This window comes from Lathyrus oleraceus, chromosome 5 (genome assembly GCF_024323335.1).
Source record: "Lathyrus oleraceus cultivar Zhongwan6 chromosome 5, CAAS_Psat_ZW6_1.0, whole genome shotgun sequence".
NCBI classification, from domain to species: Eukaryota; Viridiplantae; Streptophyta; class Magnoliopsida; order Fabales; family Fabaceae; genus Lathyrus; species Lathyrus oleraceus.
This window is the reverse complement of record NC_066583.1, coordinates 169,097,006-169,116,829: the sequence shown is the minus strand read 5'-3', so window position 1 is coordinate 169,116,829 and position 19,824 is coordinate 169,097,006. Positions and strand designations below refer to the sequence as shown.

At 36.2% G+C, this 19,824-nt stretch overlaps 1 protein-coding gene across 1 annotated transcript; it reads left to right on the top strand.

The window, feature by feature from the left end:
• Positions 1 to 15,567: 15,567 nt before the first annotated feature.
• LOC127087341 (uncharacterized) lies at positions 15,568 to 18,060 on the top strand. Its single transcript, XM_051028226.1, has 2 exons — positions 15,568 to 15,609; positions 16,066 to 18,060. Exon 2 carries the CDS (start codon positions 16,074 to 16,076, stop codon positions 18,006 to 18,008), a length of 1,935 nt encoding a protein of 644 aa, XP_050884183.1. The 5' UTR covers positions 15,568 to 15,609; positions 16,066 to 16,073; the 3' UTR covers positions 18,009 to 18,060.
• The last annotated feature ends 1,764 nt before the right edge of the window (positions 18,061 to 19,824 follow it).

Sequence of the window (19,824 nt, the reverse complement as noted above, 5' to 3'; positions counted from 1 at the left end):
ACTGCTAACCATGTTAAGAACTGATGAGCAGAATCTGAAGTCAAAAGGGAAGTCCATTCTGATGATTGAAAATGGAAAGAGACAGAACAAAAGGCCCACCAAGCATGGTGATAAAGGGAAAGGCAAGGAAGTTGCCAAACCCAGACCCACTGTTGCTGCTTTGAAGCCTTGTGGAGGCATAGCAAAGGCAGGCACCTGCTTCCATTACGGTAAGACCGGACACTGGAAGAGAAACTGCCCAAAGTACCTGAAAGATATGAAGAATGGAGTAGAGACTTCATAAAGATCTTGTTTAATTGGAAAGATGACAAAGTCTCCATTCACAGGAAAAGGTGAAAGAGCTAATGATCTTTTGGCCCTCATACATACTGATGTATGTGTACCACTGAACATACCAGCCAGAGGAGGTTTTCAGTACTTTATCACATTTACTGATGATTTCAGTAGATATGGTTATGTGTATTTAATGAAACACAAATCAGAGTCCTTTGAAAGGTTCAAGGAATTCAAGAATGAAGTACAAAACCAACTAGGTAAGAATATTAAAACTCTTCGATCAGATCGAGGTGGTGAGTATTTAAGCCTAGAGTTTGATGACCATCTGAAAGAGTGTGGGATCCTATCCCAACTTACTCCTCCTGGAACACCCTAATGGAATGGTGTATCTGAGAGAAGAAATCGAACCCTGTTAGACATGGTCCTATCCATGATGAGTCACGCCGATCTTCCAAACTCCTTTTGGGGACATGCACTATAGACAACAACTTACACACTTAACCGTGTTCCATCCAGAAAGGTTGAGAAGACCCCATATGAGATATGGAGTGGTAAGAAACCATATATGTCTTACATGAAGGTTTGGGGTTGCGAAGTTTATGTGAAACGAAAAATTTCAACTAAGCTTGAGCCCAAATCTGACAAATGCTTATTTGTGGGGTATCCTAAAGAAACAAGAGGGTATTACTTCTACAATCCTTCTAAGGGCAAAGTGTTTGTCGCCCGAACTGGAGTTTTCCTAGAAAAGGATTTTATTTCCAAAGGAATCAGTGGGAGGAAAGTAGAGCTTGAAGAAATTCAAGAATTACAAAGCATTGATACACCTATGGAGGAATTAGAGAAGGAAACACAAGTAGTTGTGGAAGAGCAACCTGCTCAAGTAGAACAAGATCAGCTTAGGTTAGACAGGATACGTCACCTACCTGAGAGATATGGATACCTCATAACTGATCAAGATGATGTATTACTCATGGATCAAGATGAGCCTGTGACCTACCAAGAGGCCATAATTGGTCCCGAGTCTGAGAAGTGGCTAGAAGCCATGAAATCTGAAATGAATTCCATGTACACAAACCAAGTTTGGACCTTGGTAGAGCCTCCTGTAGGAGTTAACCCTATAGGATGCAAATGGGTCTTCAAAAAGAAGACTGACATGGATGGTAAGGTACATACCTATAAGGCAAGACTGGTTGCAAAAGGATATAAACAAATTCATGGGGTTGACTATGATGAAACCTTTTCACCAGTTGCAATGCTTAAATCTGTTCGGATTTTACTTGCTATCGCTGCATATCATGATTATGAAATATGGCAGATGGATGTCAAAACTGCTTTCCTTAATGGGAATCTTCTTGAGGATGTGTACATGACACAGCCTGAAGGATTTGACATACTAGAAGAAGCCCAAAAGATATGTAAGTTACAAAGATCAATCTATGTATTGAAGCAAGCTTCCAGAAGCTGGAATATTAGTTTTGATGAAACATTAAAACAATATGGATTCATCAAGAACGAAGATGATCCTTATGTCTAGAAGAAGGTTAGTGGGAGCATGATCGTTTTCCTGGTATTATATGTAGATGACATATTACTCATTGGAAACGATGTCCCTACCCTACAACAAGTAAAGTCTTGGTTGGGGAAATGCATTTCTATGAAGGACCTGGGTGAAGCAGCCTATATATTAGGAATCAGAATCTATAGAGATAGATCACAAAAACTGCTTGGCCTAAGTCAGAGTACATGCATAGACAAAGTGCTGAGACGCTTTAATATGCATGATTCCAAGAAAGGATTCATACCTACGCAACATGGCCTGTGTCTATCAAAAACACAATCCCCTTCAACTAAGAAAGAAAGGGATCGTATGAATAAGATTCCATATGCATCTGCAATAGGATCTATCATGTATGCCATGTTATGTACTCGACCAGATGTCTCGTATGCTTTAAGTGCAACGAGTAGGTACCAATCTGATCCTGGTGATGCTCATTGGGTAACTGTCAAGAATATACTTAAGTATTTGAGAAGGACTAAGGACTCATTCTTGATATATGGAGGTCAGGAAGAGCTGGCTGTAATTGGATACACCGATGCTAGCTTCCAGACAGATAAGGATGACTTTAGATCGCAATCTGGTTATGTGTTTTGCTTAAATGGTGGCGCTGTGACCTGGAAAAGTTCAAAGCAAGATAGAATTGCTGATTCTACAACCGAGGCCGAGTATATTGCTGCCTCAAGTGCAACAAAGGAAGTTGTTTGGATCAAAAAGTTCATTAGTGAACTTGGCATAGTTCCTAGCATTGTGGATCCCATTGGTCTCTATTGTGATATCAATGGTGCTATCGCGCAAGCTAAGGAGCCTAGATCTCACCAACGATCCAAACACATACTTAGGCGTTATCACCTCATTCGAGAGATAATAGATAGAGGAGATGTGAAAATATGCAGAGTACCTACACTTGACAATATTGCTGACCCACTAATAAAGCCTCTTGCACAGCAGAAGCATGATGGCCATACTAGATCTATGGGCATTAGGGGTATGCCTGATTGGCTCTAGTGCTAGTGGGAGATTGTTGGTGTAAGCCCTAGAGGCCAATACTTTTGGTACTTGTATCGAATTATTTATTAATAATAAAAGGATTTTTCTTTATTATGTTTGTTTAATAAAGTCCATAGAATAGCTAGTCCGTTTAATGTATTAAGTATGACTTAATCATGAGATCACATTAAACATAAGGACACTATTCTTAAAGTATCCGTAGTCGAGCTTTATTGTGAAGTGGGATAACATTAAATCATTAAGACTATTATGTATATAGACTGATGATAACATCTCATGGATCATGGATAAGGAGTTATCAAATCTTAAACATAGGTATGAATATTAAGAGTAATATTTATACTGGATTGACCCGCTATGAGAATACTATATAGAATGTTATGCAAAGTGTCATAAGTTATTCTCATGGTGATAATGGTGTATACCACCCTTTGACCTGAAACCACTATAGACCCTAGATGTAGAGTCGAGTGCCTTATTGCTGATCAAACGTTGTCCGTAACTGGATGACCATAAAGACAGTTGATAGGTACTCCACAAAGCATGCTAAGGGACATGAGTGACCTAGATGGAATTTTCCCATCCTGCGTAATAGGATAAATGTCTATGGGCCCAATATTGAACTGGACAAGGATGACACGGTTTATGCCTTGTGTTCAATATAAACATAAGGGCAAAAGGGTAATTGTACACATAAGTATTATCACAAAAGGATTTGTCAGATCACATGACATTTTCGTGTCTTGGATAGCAGTGATGTGTTTCTAGATACCGCTCACTGTTTATTATGTTAAATACGTGATTTAATATAATTGCCAATGCCGCGAAAACCTACAGGGTCACACACAAAGGACGGATTGATGAGAGATAGAGTAACTAAGGAACACCGTAAGGTACGATGCACTTAAGTGAATTGTAGAACATCATAAGGTACATTGTACTTAAGTAGAATACGAAATATGGTAAGGTACCACGCGCTTAAGTGATTTTGGCATATTATAAGATATGGGCCACATACACTTAAGTGGGCTTTTTAGCTTGTAGCCCACACAAGTGGTTCTATAAATAGAACCCTTGTGCAGAAGCATTAGTGCAGTTGCAATTTCGTTTTCTCTCTCTCTCTCTCTCACTCAAAGCCTTCATTCGTAGCAGCTAGCACTGAGATTGAAGGAATCCGTTCGTGTGGACTGAGTAGAGGCGTTGTCGTCGTTCAATGTTCGTGATCGCTCCATAGATCTGCATCAAAGGTTTCGATCGTCACAAGAGGTAATGATTCTATCACTGATCATGCCCATTCGTAAGGATCACTAAAGGAGAAATTTTAAATTCCGCTGCGTTTTGGATCTCTAATCTCCTTCACCTTCGTGGTTAATGAATCTTTTTCCAACCTTCGTGGTTGATGAGCCTTTTTCAATCTATGTGATTGACGAACCTTTTTCCCAACCTGTAAGGTTGATGACCTTTCCTTTTTTCAAACCTCCGTGCACTACGCCAAAAACTGGAATAGACAGCGCACCTTAGAGGGCGCTTTATTACAAAAGCGCTATCTAAAGTGAAGTGAAAAAATAAGGAGCAATAGACAGCGCACTTTAGAGGGCGCTTTTGTAATAAAGCGCCCTCTAAGGTGAAGCGAAAAAATAAGGAGGAGATAGAGGGACAACAATACATGGCGCTTTTTAGAAAGCGCCCTCTAAGGTTACCCTTAGAGGGCGCTTTTAAAGAAGCGCTCTATAAGTCCATGTGCATTTCCAGTTTATAAAGCACTTCTGGAAAGCCTTAGAGAGCGCTTTCATAAGTGCCCTCTTAGGCCCCCTTTAGAGGGCGCTTTTTTTCCACAAGCGCCCTCTAAGGTCCCCTTTAGTAAACATTAAAATTATAACATACTGCGCGTTTTGTTATTTCACTCTCTGTTATTTTCATTCTTTTTCACGTTAGGGTTCTCACTGCTACGATTTTCGCTACTTCTAAGGCGTTCTCCTTCCACCTATGTTAGATCTACGACGTTTCCTCCTTCTACCAATCAAAGGTACACTATGCAGCTTATGAGTGTATTTATTCTAGCATACATTATTACTTGCACTATTGCTTTGTTTTAGCTTTGCCCCATTTCAGTTTTATGTTATTGTTGTCTATGCTACATTTGTTTCGACCATCAATTGACGGTTGGTTTTTAAATTGCTGAATTTGATATCGCTATGAATCACATTCAAAGACTGTTGTTAGGGTTCGGTTATGGTTGCATTATAGAGACATTAGAAACCTTTGATTTCGCGGCTTAGATTGTAGTTTAACAACATTTTGTAAAACCCTAAAAAAGTTTCAAATTTTTGACTATTCAGGCAGCAATATCTAAAACACCTTCTACCAATCAAAGGTACACTATGCAGCTTATGAGTGTATTTATTCTAACATACATAGCGTAGCTAGTAACTTAAGAAGTTTAGGTATGGATGTTATTTGATAGAGTAAATGGAGACATGAATGCCCTGCACAGAGACTAACTCAATAAAGCAAAATTGTTTTGTCTCATCCCATTTTTGGTTTCTCTTCTGAAATTGTTTTTTGTTTATTCTAATTAGTAATGGATAATACATGGATGTCTTCCAATCGATTGTCGAGAGAGTACGAGAATGGGGTATCAGAATTCGTTAAGTTTGCCGTTGCGCACGCCGAAGACCCCAGTAGAATGATATGTCCTTGCTTGGGTTGTTGTTATGGGAAACGGGTTGACGCAGTTCAGTTGACATCGCATCTAATGAGACATGGAATTGATCGAAGTTATACATGTTAGAATTTGCATGGTGAGAAAAGTAACGAGAATGTTGAACCGGGGGATAGTACGACCTATGCCTCAAACTATAGTGGCGCAGATACATACGATTGTGATCGAGTTGAAGAGATTGCAGAAGCACTTGAAGGAGATCTTAAGGATTGTCCCGAAATGTTTGAGAGGTTGGTAAGTGATGCAGAGAAACCTTTGTATGATGGTTGCACTAAATTCACAAGATTGTCTGCGGTATTAAAGTTGTACAACTTAAAGGCGAGCAATGGATGGTCGGATAAAAGTTTCACAGAGTTATTAGCCCTTTTGAAAGATATGATTCCTGAGGATAATGTTCTTCCCAATCGAACATATGAGACCAAAAAGATGTTGTGCTCTATTGGCATGAGCTATGATAAGATACATGCATGTCCAAACGATTGCGTTTTGTTTCGAAATGAGTATGCATCGTTAAATGAGTGTCCTAAATGCGGTGTCTCGCGATATAAGAACAAGTTGTCTCCAGCAAAAGTCTTGTGGTATTTTCCTGTTATTCCGAGATTTAGACGCATGTTTCGTAGTGAAACCGATTCAAGACACTTGACCTGGCATGCAGATGAAAGAATTATAGATGAAAAGTATCGACATCCGGCAGATTCACCACAGTGGTTGAAAATTGATAATGATTATCCTGAATTTGGAGAAGAATCAAGAAACCTTCGCTTGGCATTATCTACTGATGGAATGAACCCACACGGTATCCAGAGTATCTCACACAGTACATGGCCTGTGATTATTATGATTTATAACCTACCTCCATGGCTATGTATGAAGCGTAAGTACATGATGTTGTCTATGTTGATTTCTGGACCTAAACAACCAGGGAATGACATAGACGTGTACTTGAAGCCCTTAATCGAAGATTTAAAGATTTTGTGGGAGACCGGTGTGGAGGTTTATGATGGATATAGGAAAGAAAGTTTCAACTTGAGGGCGATGTTGTTTGGCACAATTAATGATTTTCCAGCATACGGAAATCTATCAGGGTATAACATAAAAGGTCAATGTGCGTGTCCTATTTGTGAAGATAAAACAGATTGGAAGCGCTTGGAGTTTGGTCAGAAGAATGTCTTTCTCGGTCATCGGAGATTCTTAAATTCAAATCATCACTACCGTGGATGGAGAAAGGCGTTCAATGGAGAGACAGAACAAGGCAGAGCTCCACCTATATTGACGGGTGATCAAATTTTTGAAAAGGTGAAAGATTTGGATACTCAGTTTGGCAAGCTTTTGCCCACACACTTGTCAAAAGTGGATGGAAGAAGAGGTCAGTTTTTTTTGAATTGCCGTATTGGAAGTCCTTGTATGTGAGACATTTTCTTGATGTTATGCATATTGAAAAAAATGTATTTGAAAGTGTTATTGGCACGTTACTCAATATACAAGGAAAGTCTAAGGATGGCCTTAAGGCAAGAAAGGACTTGATAGCGATGGGAATAAGAACTGAATTAGGACCCTTGAAGAAAGGAAAACGAACATATCTACCGCTTGCTGCTTATACTCTATCTAGAAAGGAGAAAAACACATTGTGTAAGTTTCTAAGTGAAGTTAAAGTTCCAGAAGGGTACTCTTCAGATATTAGAAGACTTGTGTCTATGAAAGACCTCAAGTTAAAGAGTTTAAAGACCCATGATTGCCATGTTATAATGGAACATTTTCTCCCAATAGGTATACGTTCTATTCTTCCAGAAAAAGTAAGAAGCTCTATAACTAAGTTGTGTTCTTTCTTCAAGTCAATTTGCAGTAAGGTGATCGATCCTGTGATCTTACCAATGTTGCAAAAAGAAATCGTTATTACTTTGTGTGAGCTTGAAATGTTTTTTCCTCCATCATTTTTTGACATAATGGTACATCTAGTTGTTCATCTTGTGAAAGAGACACAATTGTGTGGACCAGCTTATATGAGATGGATGTACCCTGTTGAACGTTATATGAAAATATTAAAAGGGTACGCGAAGAACCGAAGTCGACCAGAAGGTTGTATGGTTGAAAGATACATTGTTGAAGAAGCGATTGAGTTTTGTACTGAATATTTGTCTAATGTTCAGTCAATCGGACTCCCCAAGTCTCAGCTTGTCGAAAAGAAAGAAGGAAAGAATCTAATTGGAAATAAAATCGTGGCAGTATCAAGGGTCGAACGAGATCAAGTGCATTTGTATGTTCTGCACCATGAGAATGAGGTTGAGCCGTATGTTGAAATTCACAAGGATGTTCTCCGAGGTTTAAATCCCAATAGAAATGAAAATTGGATAGTACGAGAGCACAATCGATGTTTTATACCTTGGTTTAAAGATCATATTTATTCAAAGTATTATTCAGATCCCGCTTCAATAACAGAAAGGTTGAGATGCTTAGCATATGGTCCAAGTTTCCATGTTTTTTCTTATAGCGCATACGCGATTAATGGATACACATTTTATACCAAAGAACAAGATGATAAAAGTACTATGCAGAATAGTGGTGTCACCGTGGTAGCTGAAGCAATGCACATATCAAGTGTGAAGGACTTAAACCCCAAATTTGCAAATCTGTCGTATTTTGGTGTTATCGAGCGCATTTGGGTGTTTGATTATGAGAAGTTTCAGATTCCTATATTTGGTTGCAAGTGGGTTGAAAATAATAACGACATTCGAATGGATAAGTCAGGATTTTTGCAAGTGGATCTTAATAGGGTGGGATACAAAGATGAGTCTTTTATTCTAGCCTCTCAAGCTAGACAAGTGTTCTATGTCAATGATCCGAAAAGTACGAAATGGTCTATAGTTCTTTTTTCCAACAAAGTAATTGATGAAAACACTGGAGATCAAGGTGATATTGATGTTGAGATTGAATCGTTTACCAGAAATGATCAAGATGAGAATATTATATCAAATGATTCATATATTAGAAATGATCATAATGAGGGTATTTGGATCAATCCAACCGTCCGTGTTGTTAAGAGACATGTAGAACATATTCCAACCAAGAAAAGAAAGAGAACTTAGTGAAAAAGGTACAGGTCAAATGATTTTAATTGTTTTCTTTATTACAGGTAAAATGGCTTTTATGATTTTAATTGTTTTTATATTTGTCATCTGATTTTAATTATTTTCTTTATTAGAGGTAAAATGGCTATTATGAATTCAATCATTCGTGCAAGGGGCAAGGGATACTTGAAAGTATCAATTGATATTTGTTTAGATGGAGATGTTCCATTGTCATCAAGCCTCATTCGCGTAGATGATGATGCTGGATATTTGAAAGTATCCCTCTACGACAATGGAACATGTCCATCTAAACAAATATCAATTCTATCTTCAAAAGATAAGGGACCAAAAATATAAGGGGATTACGCAGCAAATCGAGTCAGTTGCATCAAAAAAAAGGTATAAACACAATTATATGATATTTATGCATAGAAAATGTTAATTCTTGATCTTATACTTCACCTATCTAATTTTATGATATTTTAGGTTCATGCTATTGATATTGAACAAAAAGAGGTTGTTGCTAAGAAGACTGCGGCTAGCAAAAAAAACATACATCTTAGAGATGCTTTTGCTACTTAGTTTTATTTCTTTTTAAGTTATGAATTGGTTGTATATTTAGAATCTTTAGAAGTTAAACGATTATATATCAGTGGATTATTGTATATGTATGGAATGTTGTATATAAGGCTTGTTGAATGCAATGTGTGAAAAAGGGCTTCAAATTATACAGTTTTGGGTGTACTGCTTCAATATACAGGTTGTCTAAAATAAATAAAAAAATATAGCGCTTTTTAAAAAAAAAAATTTAAATAACCACCCACTTTAGAGGGCGCTTTCCAAAATAAGCGCCCTCTAAACCCTTTAAATTTCCACTTTAGAGGGCGCTTTCCAGTAAAAGCGCCCTCTAAACCCTTAAAAGTTTCCACTTTAGAGGGCGCTTTCCAGTAAAAGCGCCCTCTAAACCCTTAAAAGTTTCCACTTTAGAGGACGCTTTCTTTAAAAAGCGCCCTCTAAAGTGGCCCTTAAAGGGCTTAAAGAGCCACTTTAGAGAGCGCTTTCACCAGGAAAAAAAGCGTTGTCTTTACTTATGCCAACGCCAGATTAGAGGGCGCTTTAAAGCGCTGTTATAGGCCAAAAAAGCGCTCTCTTTTCCCTTATTTGGCGTAGTGGTGTTTGACTGTGTTTCCAGTTATGGAACTGATGATTCATTCTCGAAACCCCTTGTTTGCAAGGATATTTTGAAACTTTCATGGGCTATCTGATTAGCATACGTGGCCTCATGTTTCACAAAAATGATAAAACATACATATATCATGCGTATCATGACCCTCATTTTACCATATCCCCATAGTACATCAAAAATTCCCAGCAGATGAACCTCTAAAAGTCAAGTTTCCATCCCTATATCCCATATAACCGTCCTCAACGATTTTTTTTTCCGGATACTGAAGTATTTAATCCACTCATACCTTGATTACCCGAAAAGGTCTCACAATTCGACCATCTAGGTCTAAGTAGATTAAATAGGGGCAGCTGTCGTACCCCAAAATTTGCCATACTTTTTAAAATTTGTCTGTCTTATGGTTTTGTTGATTTGCACACTTTTTCTATTTGATCATGCATTCATCGACATTTGCATATGGTAACAAATTTAGGCCAAAGGTTCGATGATAATAGATTTAATCAGTTTAAGTGGATTTTCGAGGTGGATATTATTTGGTAATTATTCGGGTTTATTTCCCGTATTACTTGTGGTGGTGATCATCTCTTTATTTGAGATTCATGGTTATCAGGAGAGATTGAAACGATCATCCATTAATTCAGAGATTTGCTTGGATTCAAAGGAAAGGACAAAGTTGGAATAAAAGGGAAATTTCATTCATTTAGTGGAAAATATCACTTCTCAAAAGTACTAAAAGTCATGGGTTAAGCCACTCAAAATTCAAGTCAAAAGTGGTAGAAAAATCAAGGCATGGATGAAAATTCAAGTTTAATTACTAGTGACTCTTTGTTTTACATCCTAACTTGGTACTTTTGCTAAACTCCAACATCATTGGTCTTTAACTATCCTTAACTACCTATTTCTACACAAGCCATCAGTTTACCTAATTACCATTAACTACCATAACTTCCAAACTAACACAAAACTTTCAAACAATTACAAATCTCAACTTCCATCTTTTTCACTCAATCCTAGCCACTCTTAACAATTGATCCTACGGTTGAAATTGGTGATCCGCAACTTGAGCTTAAATTAATTTCTAACCATTGATAAAATCAATTACTTGGATCACAATCCAAGGTTGATCATTCACCTACCAAGTCTATATAAACATGTTACTTTTCACATTTTTGGGGGTTAACTAACCTAACTTAGAAAATGCACAATTAATCATTATTTTTCCATCACTTTTTCTTCTCAATTTATCTCTCAATATTAATCTTCTCCCTCACCCTCACCAAAGTTCATATTCATCACCATTTAGAACTTCACATTGAAGTTCTAAAATGGTGGAACTCAGCCATCAATAATTTCTACATCATCATCAACAATTATCAATCATTAATGCAAGCATTATCATCAAAAAATCATTCAACAACAATTACTACATTATCTTCTACATTCATTCATCATCAAGAATAATTATCAAAGCTTGGAAGTTAATTGGATTAATGGAGCTTATTCTTGAATTTTTCCGGGTTTCTTTTTGGCGCTTCAATTTTCAACACTAACCGGAGAAAATCTCCGCTCCGTCGATAATCCTTTACCTCTTCCACACCTAATACCTTTCCCCCGGGTTTTATCAATGTTTTCCCTTTCCTTCGGGAATAAATAAAGTTCGATGGTGATACTGTTGTATGTTCGAGCGTGCGATGCGTTCGGGTATATTTCCGCTAGCTTCACCATATAGTCATATTATAGGAAGAAGGGGCATCAATAACCAAATACCCGACCTTTATTTCTTTGGCTTGGTCCTTCTATCTAAAAGTGGTCTTCAAGGTGATGTATCGTTTTACTTGTACCTGTTTTCTAGAGTATCCAACCAACAAGCCCTTGAAGGATTTTAAGTCCTCTAAGTTGAGGCGAAGTCTTTCAAATGCTTCTCAATACAGGATGTATGTGGAACTCCCCTGGTCTACAAGAACCCTCATGATCTCCTATTCACCATATTTGATAGTAATGACCATGGGGTCATCACTGTAAGGGTGGAAGCCAACCACATCTTTCTTAGAGAAGGAGATCGTGGCTTTTGGCACCTTCAACCCTCCTCATCCCTCGATACTTTGGAGGTCCTCAATATTAATAATCTGGTGATCATGCCTTCTACATACGGAGATGGTCTCCCCGCCCCCGCTTAATCCTCCTGCTATGGTATTGAGCATGTGGCGCACAACTTTGTTTCCCTTTCCTTGAGATGTCTCTTTTGCTTTGTTGGTTCTAGGGCTTCCTGCTTCATCTCTCCCTCGCGAGTTAGACTTGTCAGACCCATGAGAGGAGTGACCCTTTAAATATTTCTTGAGATGTCCTTCCTGGATCAACCTCTTGATATCTTTCTTGAGTTGGTAGAAATATTTGGTGTGGTGTCCCTTGAATCTATGGAACTTGCACCATCTTTCTGGTTTGGGACCCATCACACATGCCTTCGGAGCTGGAGATGTGGGAATGTTGTGTAGGTGAAGAGCCTCACGCCAAATCTGCCCACGACGAGTGTTCAGAGGTATGAAGCTCTATGTAGTCTTGCATGTCCCCTTGAACATAATCTTGTCTTTGATGAGGGAGGTATAATTACTCTTCCTCTAGTGGTGTGAACCTTCAACATTGGGAACACGCTTATTAACGTCTCACATCTTCTTTTCAGTGTTGCTCTCCTCACCCTTTATGTAGAATTTGACCACTTCTACTAGTAAGCGTGCTAGCTTCTGGGCGAGAGACTCATTGGAGTGTCTCATATTAAGTCCATTTTGGAATTCCCCCCACAAAGATTTCTTGTTTTGAGGGAACGACCTTAATAGTGGCTTCATTAAACTGGGAGAGATAATACCTCAGTGACACTAATGGACCCTTTCGTATGTTAAATAGGATGGTGGTGAACATCTTTCTATGAAGGATGGTGGAGAACTAGTGTAGTGGTTTTTTTACCAGCTCTTGATAGCTGGATATAGAGGCACGGGGGTAAACTCATATACCATCGTAAGGAAGCGTCCCTGATGATGCTTGAAAATAGTTTGCACTTCAAAAATTCAGGTGCCCCAATGATGGCCATTTGCATGTTAATATAGGCGACATGCTCATAAGGATCACTGCGTCCATCAAACTTGGCTAGAGAGAGAGGTTTTAATACTTCAAGGACATGCGCTTCCCATATTTTATCTGAGAGTGGCTATGGATCCAACACCTCCGTCTCTTCTAGAGGATTCGATTCTTGTTGGCGTTGTCTGATGTGTGGACACTGTCTTCCAATGTTTGATATTGGACGGCGTAATTCGTCCATTGAGACACACATCTCTCCCATGGTCTTGACTTCATCGTTACAACTACTATCCTCCAGCGTAGGGGATGAAACCCTCCTGTTAACCATTGCTGCGAAAAGTCAGGTACAAGAGTGGAAGACGACAACATTTATGGTGATTGTGATGAAGAAGAAGTGGCCCATATTTGTTTTATCGGGGCCCATGATGGATGCCACTGTACTGGTCAAAAAGAACAGGTGTGCATATTACTCCTATAAGGGTAGGGGTACTCAGAGGTCTTAGTAGGTATATTACGTTGTATGGTGGTTAAACTTTATCCACACCGGTGATAAGCCATATATGTTGGTATTTTGTGGTGGTTTAAAGGACCTGTTCATGTGAGGTGAGAGGTCATGTATGTAGCTTGATGCCTTTGTGGTAACGATACATATAATATGATCTGTTTGAGTTAAGATCATTCTCTTATCCCTTTAAGGGAGAAGTATTTATATAGGCTTTTTGGACATAGGGTTTAGGAAACCCTTTGAAGCGACAACTGCTCCCCCATAGCTAGGGGAGACTGTTGATTACCTATTTCTTAGGGATTCATGGTACGACTTCTTCTCACAAAAATACCTGGAGACAATGACACAATACACGCCATATATCCATGAGCGAGCACCCCCTATCTTGTATGGGAGTCGTCTGGGCGACATCACTCTAGGTTGAGGCTCGGGAATCGCCATTGTTTAGAACTTTCACAAATATAACACTAAAATTTTAAAACTAAAAGGTGAGATTTCTTGGTGAGGAAATTTAATAAAAAAATTTATTAAAAAAGTTAATCACATAATACTTTACAAAAAAAATTATTTTGAAACCATAAGATGAGATTTCTTTATAGAGCAATTTAATTGATTAGGTCTAAATTTAATTTATAATTAAAATTCTAATAATAAAGTTAAATTTTAGGAGATTTGAGAAAAAGTTTCAACAAATATTATCAATACAATATAGTAAATTTAATATAAAATAACTCAAAAATGGAAAGCTTTGATAGGATGTCACGTCAATAAAGTGTGATTTGCTTTATGGTTATAAATAGATTATTTTTTTAAAATAAAATTCAAATTAATCATAAAAATTGACCATTTAATAAAATAATTTTTTATTTAAAAAACTTAATCACACAATACTTACTTTTTAAAAATATTTTGAAATCAAAAGATGAGTTTTTTTTGGTAGGGGAATTTAATTGATTAGGTCCAAATTTAATAAGATAGTTTGTTTTATTGAAAAAAAATTAATCACATAATACTTATTTTTAAAGATATTTGTAAAGGAATTTAATTGATTAAATCTAAATTCAATTTATAATTTAAATTATAAATTAAAATTAAATCTTAGAAGATTTGAGATATTTTTTTAATAATAATTGTTAATATAATGTACTCAATTTAACATTAATTATAAATATAATTCAAATTAATATAATATAATCAATTTAATAGAAAAGTTTTGCTTTATATATATATATATATATTAATTATTAATATAATATAATCAATTTAATAGAAAAAATTTAAAATAAAAAGTTTTGATAGGATGTCACATCAACAATAAATTATAAAAAAAAATTTAAGAGATCTGAGAGAGTTTTTCAACAATAATTATCAATATAATATAGTTAATTTAATATAAAATATGTTAAAAATTTTAATAGGATGCTATGTCAACAAAATTTAACTTGTTTTAGAATTATATATAAATTATTTTTTAAATAAAATTCAAATTAATTATAAATATTGACCATTTAATAAGATAATTGTTTATTAAAATAATTAATCACAATATTTATTTAAAAAAAAATATTTTGAAACAAAAAAATGAAATTTATTTGAGGGAAAATTAAATTGATCAGGCCTAAATTTAATAAAATAATTTCTTATTTAAAAATCTTAATCACATAATACATTTTTTAAAAAACTATTTTGAAACCAAAAAGTAAAATTTCTTTGTAGAGTAATTTAAATGATTAGGCCTAAATTCATTTTATATATTATAAATTAAATTTTTGGAAATTTAGAAGATTTTTTTAATAATAATTATTAATATAATATAATCAATTTAATAAGAAAAAAAATTAAGAATAAGAAGTTTTGATGAAATGCCCTGTAGCAGACTTTAGAGTTATATAGATAGAATTAGAAATACATAGGTATCTAACCTCCAATAATTTTGATTTTGTGATACAACAAAATTTTATATTTTTATGAATATCAAATGCTTTAAAAAAATCAAAACGTCAAGTTAGTAATTATCGCTTCAAAAAAAGAAAACATTAATATAATAAATATAATAAAAGCTGAGATAAAAAATCCCACTTAATCAGTTAAAACGTGCGATAACTATGCCTGAAAAATAGAAGCCTCCATAATATATACTTAACAAACACGGAACGAATATAAACCCTAACCTATCAACTAAACTCAGCTCTTTTCCAAACCCTACGCCAATTTTCCAAGGTGAAACATTGCTTTATCCCTTCCTATTTTCACTTTTTTTTCTCAATTGCTGTGAAAATTTTCATATGCGATGGTTATTTTAAGAACAAGAGTACTTTGTTTTGCATTAATATAATTATAAGTTATACAATAATATCAATTTTGCATGCATGTCTATTAATAATAGGTTAGGGTTTCAAAATTTTCATTGTTTTTGTTACTTGATGATGATGCCTTATCATTTTATAGTTTAGTTTAATGATACTGTGGTTACTACGTAGCTTTCGTATTGCAATACGGATTTATTCTTGTTCACGTTATTGTTTCTATTTAATTATGACATTTTATTATAGCATGAAGAGCATGTTGATTTGTGATTGTTGATGATTGGAATAGAAAGCTTGTACCTTTTTATGGTTTTTATTTTCTGTGTAGTTCTTGTAATTGAAGAGTTCTAATCATTGAATTTATTTTTAGAGTCTTAGATGGAGGACTCTAGCAATTGTGATACACCTTGTGATGGAGAGAGTGTAGGGGTGATCCTAAATCAGATGACTACCGTGCTGAAATGCGACCTTCAACCGCTAAATACTGACTGTGATGCTAGCTCTGTGGTTTCTATGACGGAGGGTTGTGGATCACCTATGTCGTCGTGGGATTCCGAACCCGAAACTGATATCTCTTCTGCAATCACTTGTCATGTAATGCCTGATGAATCCCTTCAGGATGTTGACCGTGAAGGAAACTATCCGGATTCGGAAGAGGAAAACCAGTTCGTTGGGGTGGAAAACAATGATGATGGTTTTTCGTGGGAGATGGACAATAGAAGTTACGAGGAGTTGGTCAAAAAGTTCAATGAAAAGGAGGAAGAGTTAAGAGTTTCCAATTTTAAGCTTCAGCTTTCAGAACAAGAGATTATAGTGCTGAAAGTTCAAGTTGAGAATAGTGAGAGTCAGATTAATGATATGCAGGAAGTATTGGAGCTGAAAGAGGATGAGTTGTATGAACAAAAAGAGCTTTCAGATAAAGAGATTCTCAAGTTGATGACTCAAATTGAAAATAGTGAGAGTCAACTTGATAATGTGCGCGGAGAATTAAATCTGAAAAATGGTCAGCTTGATAAAGTGCACAAAGAATTAAATATGAATAAAGTTCAGCTTCTTATGATGCATAAAAAGTTGAATCTGAAAAATGTTGAGCTTGATAATGTGCGCGGAGAATTAAATCTGAAAAACTGTCGGCTTGATGATGTGCACAGAGAATTAAATCTGAGATACTGTCAGCTTGATGATGTGCGCAAAGAATTGGAGCTGAAAGCGGGTCAGTTTGATAATATCTACGGAGAACTGGAGCTGAAAGCGGGTCAGTTTGATAATATCTGCAAAGAATTGAAGCTGAAAGCGGAGGAGTTGAATGAACAAAAGCAGCGTTCGAAAGAAGAGATTTTCAAGTTGAAGACTCAAATTAAAGAAAGTGAGAATCAACTCGAAAAAGTGCGGGAAGAATTGAGTCTGAAAAAGGAGGAGCTGCAAAAACAAACTGCTGAATTGGATACTCATATTCCAGAATGCGTCAACAAGATTACAAATTTGATGGAACAACTTAAGGAGGCTCAAAATAAGCTCAAGTTTTCCAATAATGAAGTCGCAAAGGAACTTAGTGTTAAGACATCTATGATTTGTCTGTTGCAAAGTCAGATTAAAGAGCAAAATACAGACATTGCTGCATTAGAATGCAACATAGATGCCTTGGTTACAGCAAAGGAGGAGAATGACGTTAACCACAAGGAGGAGTTGAAAAAATTGAATTCGAAACTGCTTGAAATGCAGGTCGTGTTCTCTTGGGAGAAAGAAAAGACACATGCTGATATTGCAAGGTTGTCAAAACAGAAAAAACAACTGGTCTCTAAACTGGAGGAATTTGAGTCTAGAAACAAGGATTTAGAAGAAAAAGTAATGCTGCATGAATCTGAAAAATCGAATCAGAAAAAGCTGCATTCTGCTCAAGTAAAACTTTTGCAGGATGAGATCAGTTGCTTGAAGAAAGAACTTGGTCAAAGAATGAACGATGTAGAAGCTGTGAATAAGGAATCAAGCAAGGTAATGGCTGAAATAAATGAATCCAATGTCAAGGTTGATAAGCTTAAGGCTGAGATATGCTCGCGCGGCGATCAAATATCACATATGAAGAAGCATATAGACGAGCTGAACACATCGCTGAAGGAGCTGGTGGTTCACTATAGAACAAAAGTGAGTGATGAAAATAAGCTGATAATGCGAGTTGAAGAGCTTGAAAAAGAGGTGAGTAAACAGAATGGTGTGATCTTAGAAAAGTCTGAGGAGAAGAAGGAGGCAGTTAAACCACTATGGAGTTCACTTGACTACAATTGGACTGGATGTAGTGACTTGTTCAAGCGTTGAATGACTTATAGGCATGGTGGCGGTTTTACGGTTTTGTGTCGTTTTATTTTGTTTGGCAGATTTTTGGTTGTTATTGGTTTTTCATATCTATCTCTTATTCGTTCCTGTTTTGCATCTAAACATTGGATAATAATGTGTTTCCTACTATTGATTGAGTTTGATGAAGTTTTTATGTTAGTTTTGAATTATATAAAGTTTATATTGGTTTGACATGTTTGTTCATGGTTTTATATTTTTATGTTGATTCTTTATCTGAAGTTGATAATACCTGTGTTTTTTGTGCTGATGTGAAGTTGTAAAATAGAAGCTTTTGGCTGATTGTTGTTCTGTGAATGAATGACAAACTCAAGTTACAACTGCAACAAGTTATCTTTGTTTTCGATTATAATTATATATATAAGTACAGAAAGTATATGTTTGTAGTTCAAAATATAAGTAAATTTTAATTATATTGAATGATATCATTTCTAAAATAACTTTTAATTCAGTAATCTCTGTGGTTGGCATCAACTATATGAATTCATTTTGTGAAAACTTTAGAGTTACTACTCCGTTTTAGTTTCTATGCAGTTATATAATACTTCTGTTATACAGTATTATTTTAACATCAGTTTCAAATATTTATAGAGACAATCGCACCATAGATTTTTGTTTGGGATCATCTAATCCTTTAGCTCGGTTGATTCGTCTATCAACTTTGTATGTAGGCTCTCCTTTAATAATTGGCTCCTCTGAATGTCTGACATGATAACATAGATATAAAAAAAAATGTAACGAATACGCAGAGAAATGTTTAGCGTGATCTGAGGAAGAAGTAGAGAAATGTTTAAATGTTTAGAGTGATATGAGGAAGAAGTAGAGAAATGTTTAGCGTGATCTGAGGAAGAAGGACCAGAAGGCGTTGTTATACATCAATTAGTGTGTGGATGCGAATGTGTTTGAGAAAATCGTTGATTCGACGACGGCGAAGGCTGCGCGGGACACACCGGTGCGGTGTTGCAACAGTGATGCATCAGTGAAGAAGGTAAAAGTCCAGTCTCTACGTAAGTAGTATGAGAATCTCAGCATGAAGAACAATGAGAAGGTACCTGACTATATCTCCAAAGTGATTCTGATCACAAATGAGATGAAGTTGTGTGGAGAAACTATCTCTAAAGAAAGTATCATTGAGAAGGTACTTAGATCTCTTACTCCTCAGTTTGATTACATCGTTGTAGCAATTGAACATTCTAAGGATCTGAGCACCATGAGAATAGAAGAGTTGCAAAGCAGTCTAGAGGCGCAAGAGTTGCGTCTGACTGAAAGAACCTCTGAGAGAGAGGTAGAGCATGCCCTGAAAGCTTCTTTTATCAAGAAAGACCAGAAGCAGTCTTACTCAGAAGTCAAGAAAAGACATGGTAGGTTTCAGAAGTCAGAAACCTCAACTTCTGGGAGTTAGAAGGAAAATGAGAAGTATGACAAGAGAAAAGTTCAATGTTACTATTGTAAGAAGTTTGTCCACTTCGTTGCAGATTGTTGGTCAAACAAGGAGAGAAAATAAGAAGAAACGAATATAGCCAGAAGTTCGGATGATGAACATGTGCTATTAATGGCTTTTGATGCTGATAGTGCGTCTTTAGAAGACTGGTGGTATATGGACACTGGTTGTTCAAACCATCTTACTGGAAATAAGAAATGACTGATTGATTTTGACTCTGGGAAGAGGACCAAGATTAAATGTGCTGATGATAAGTATCTGAATGTTGAAGGAATGAGGAATGTTAGAGTGATTATTAATAATGGAAAATCTGCATTAACTCAGAACGTTTGGTATGTT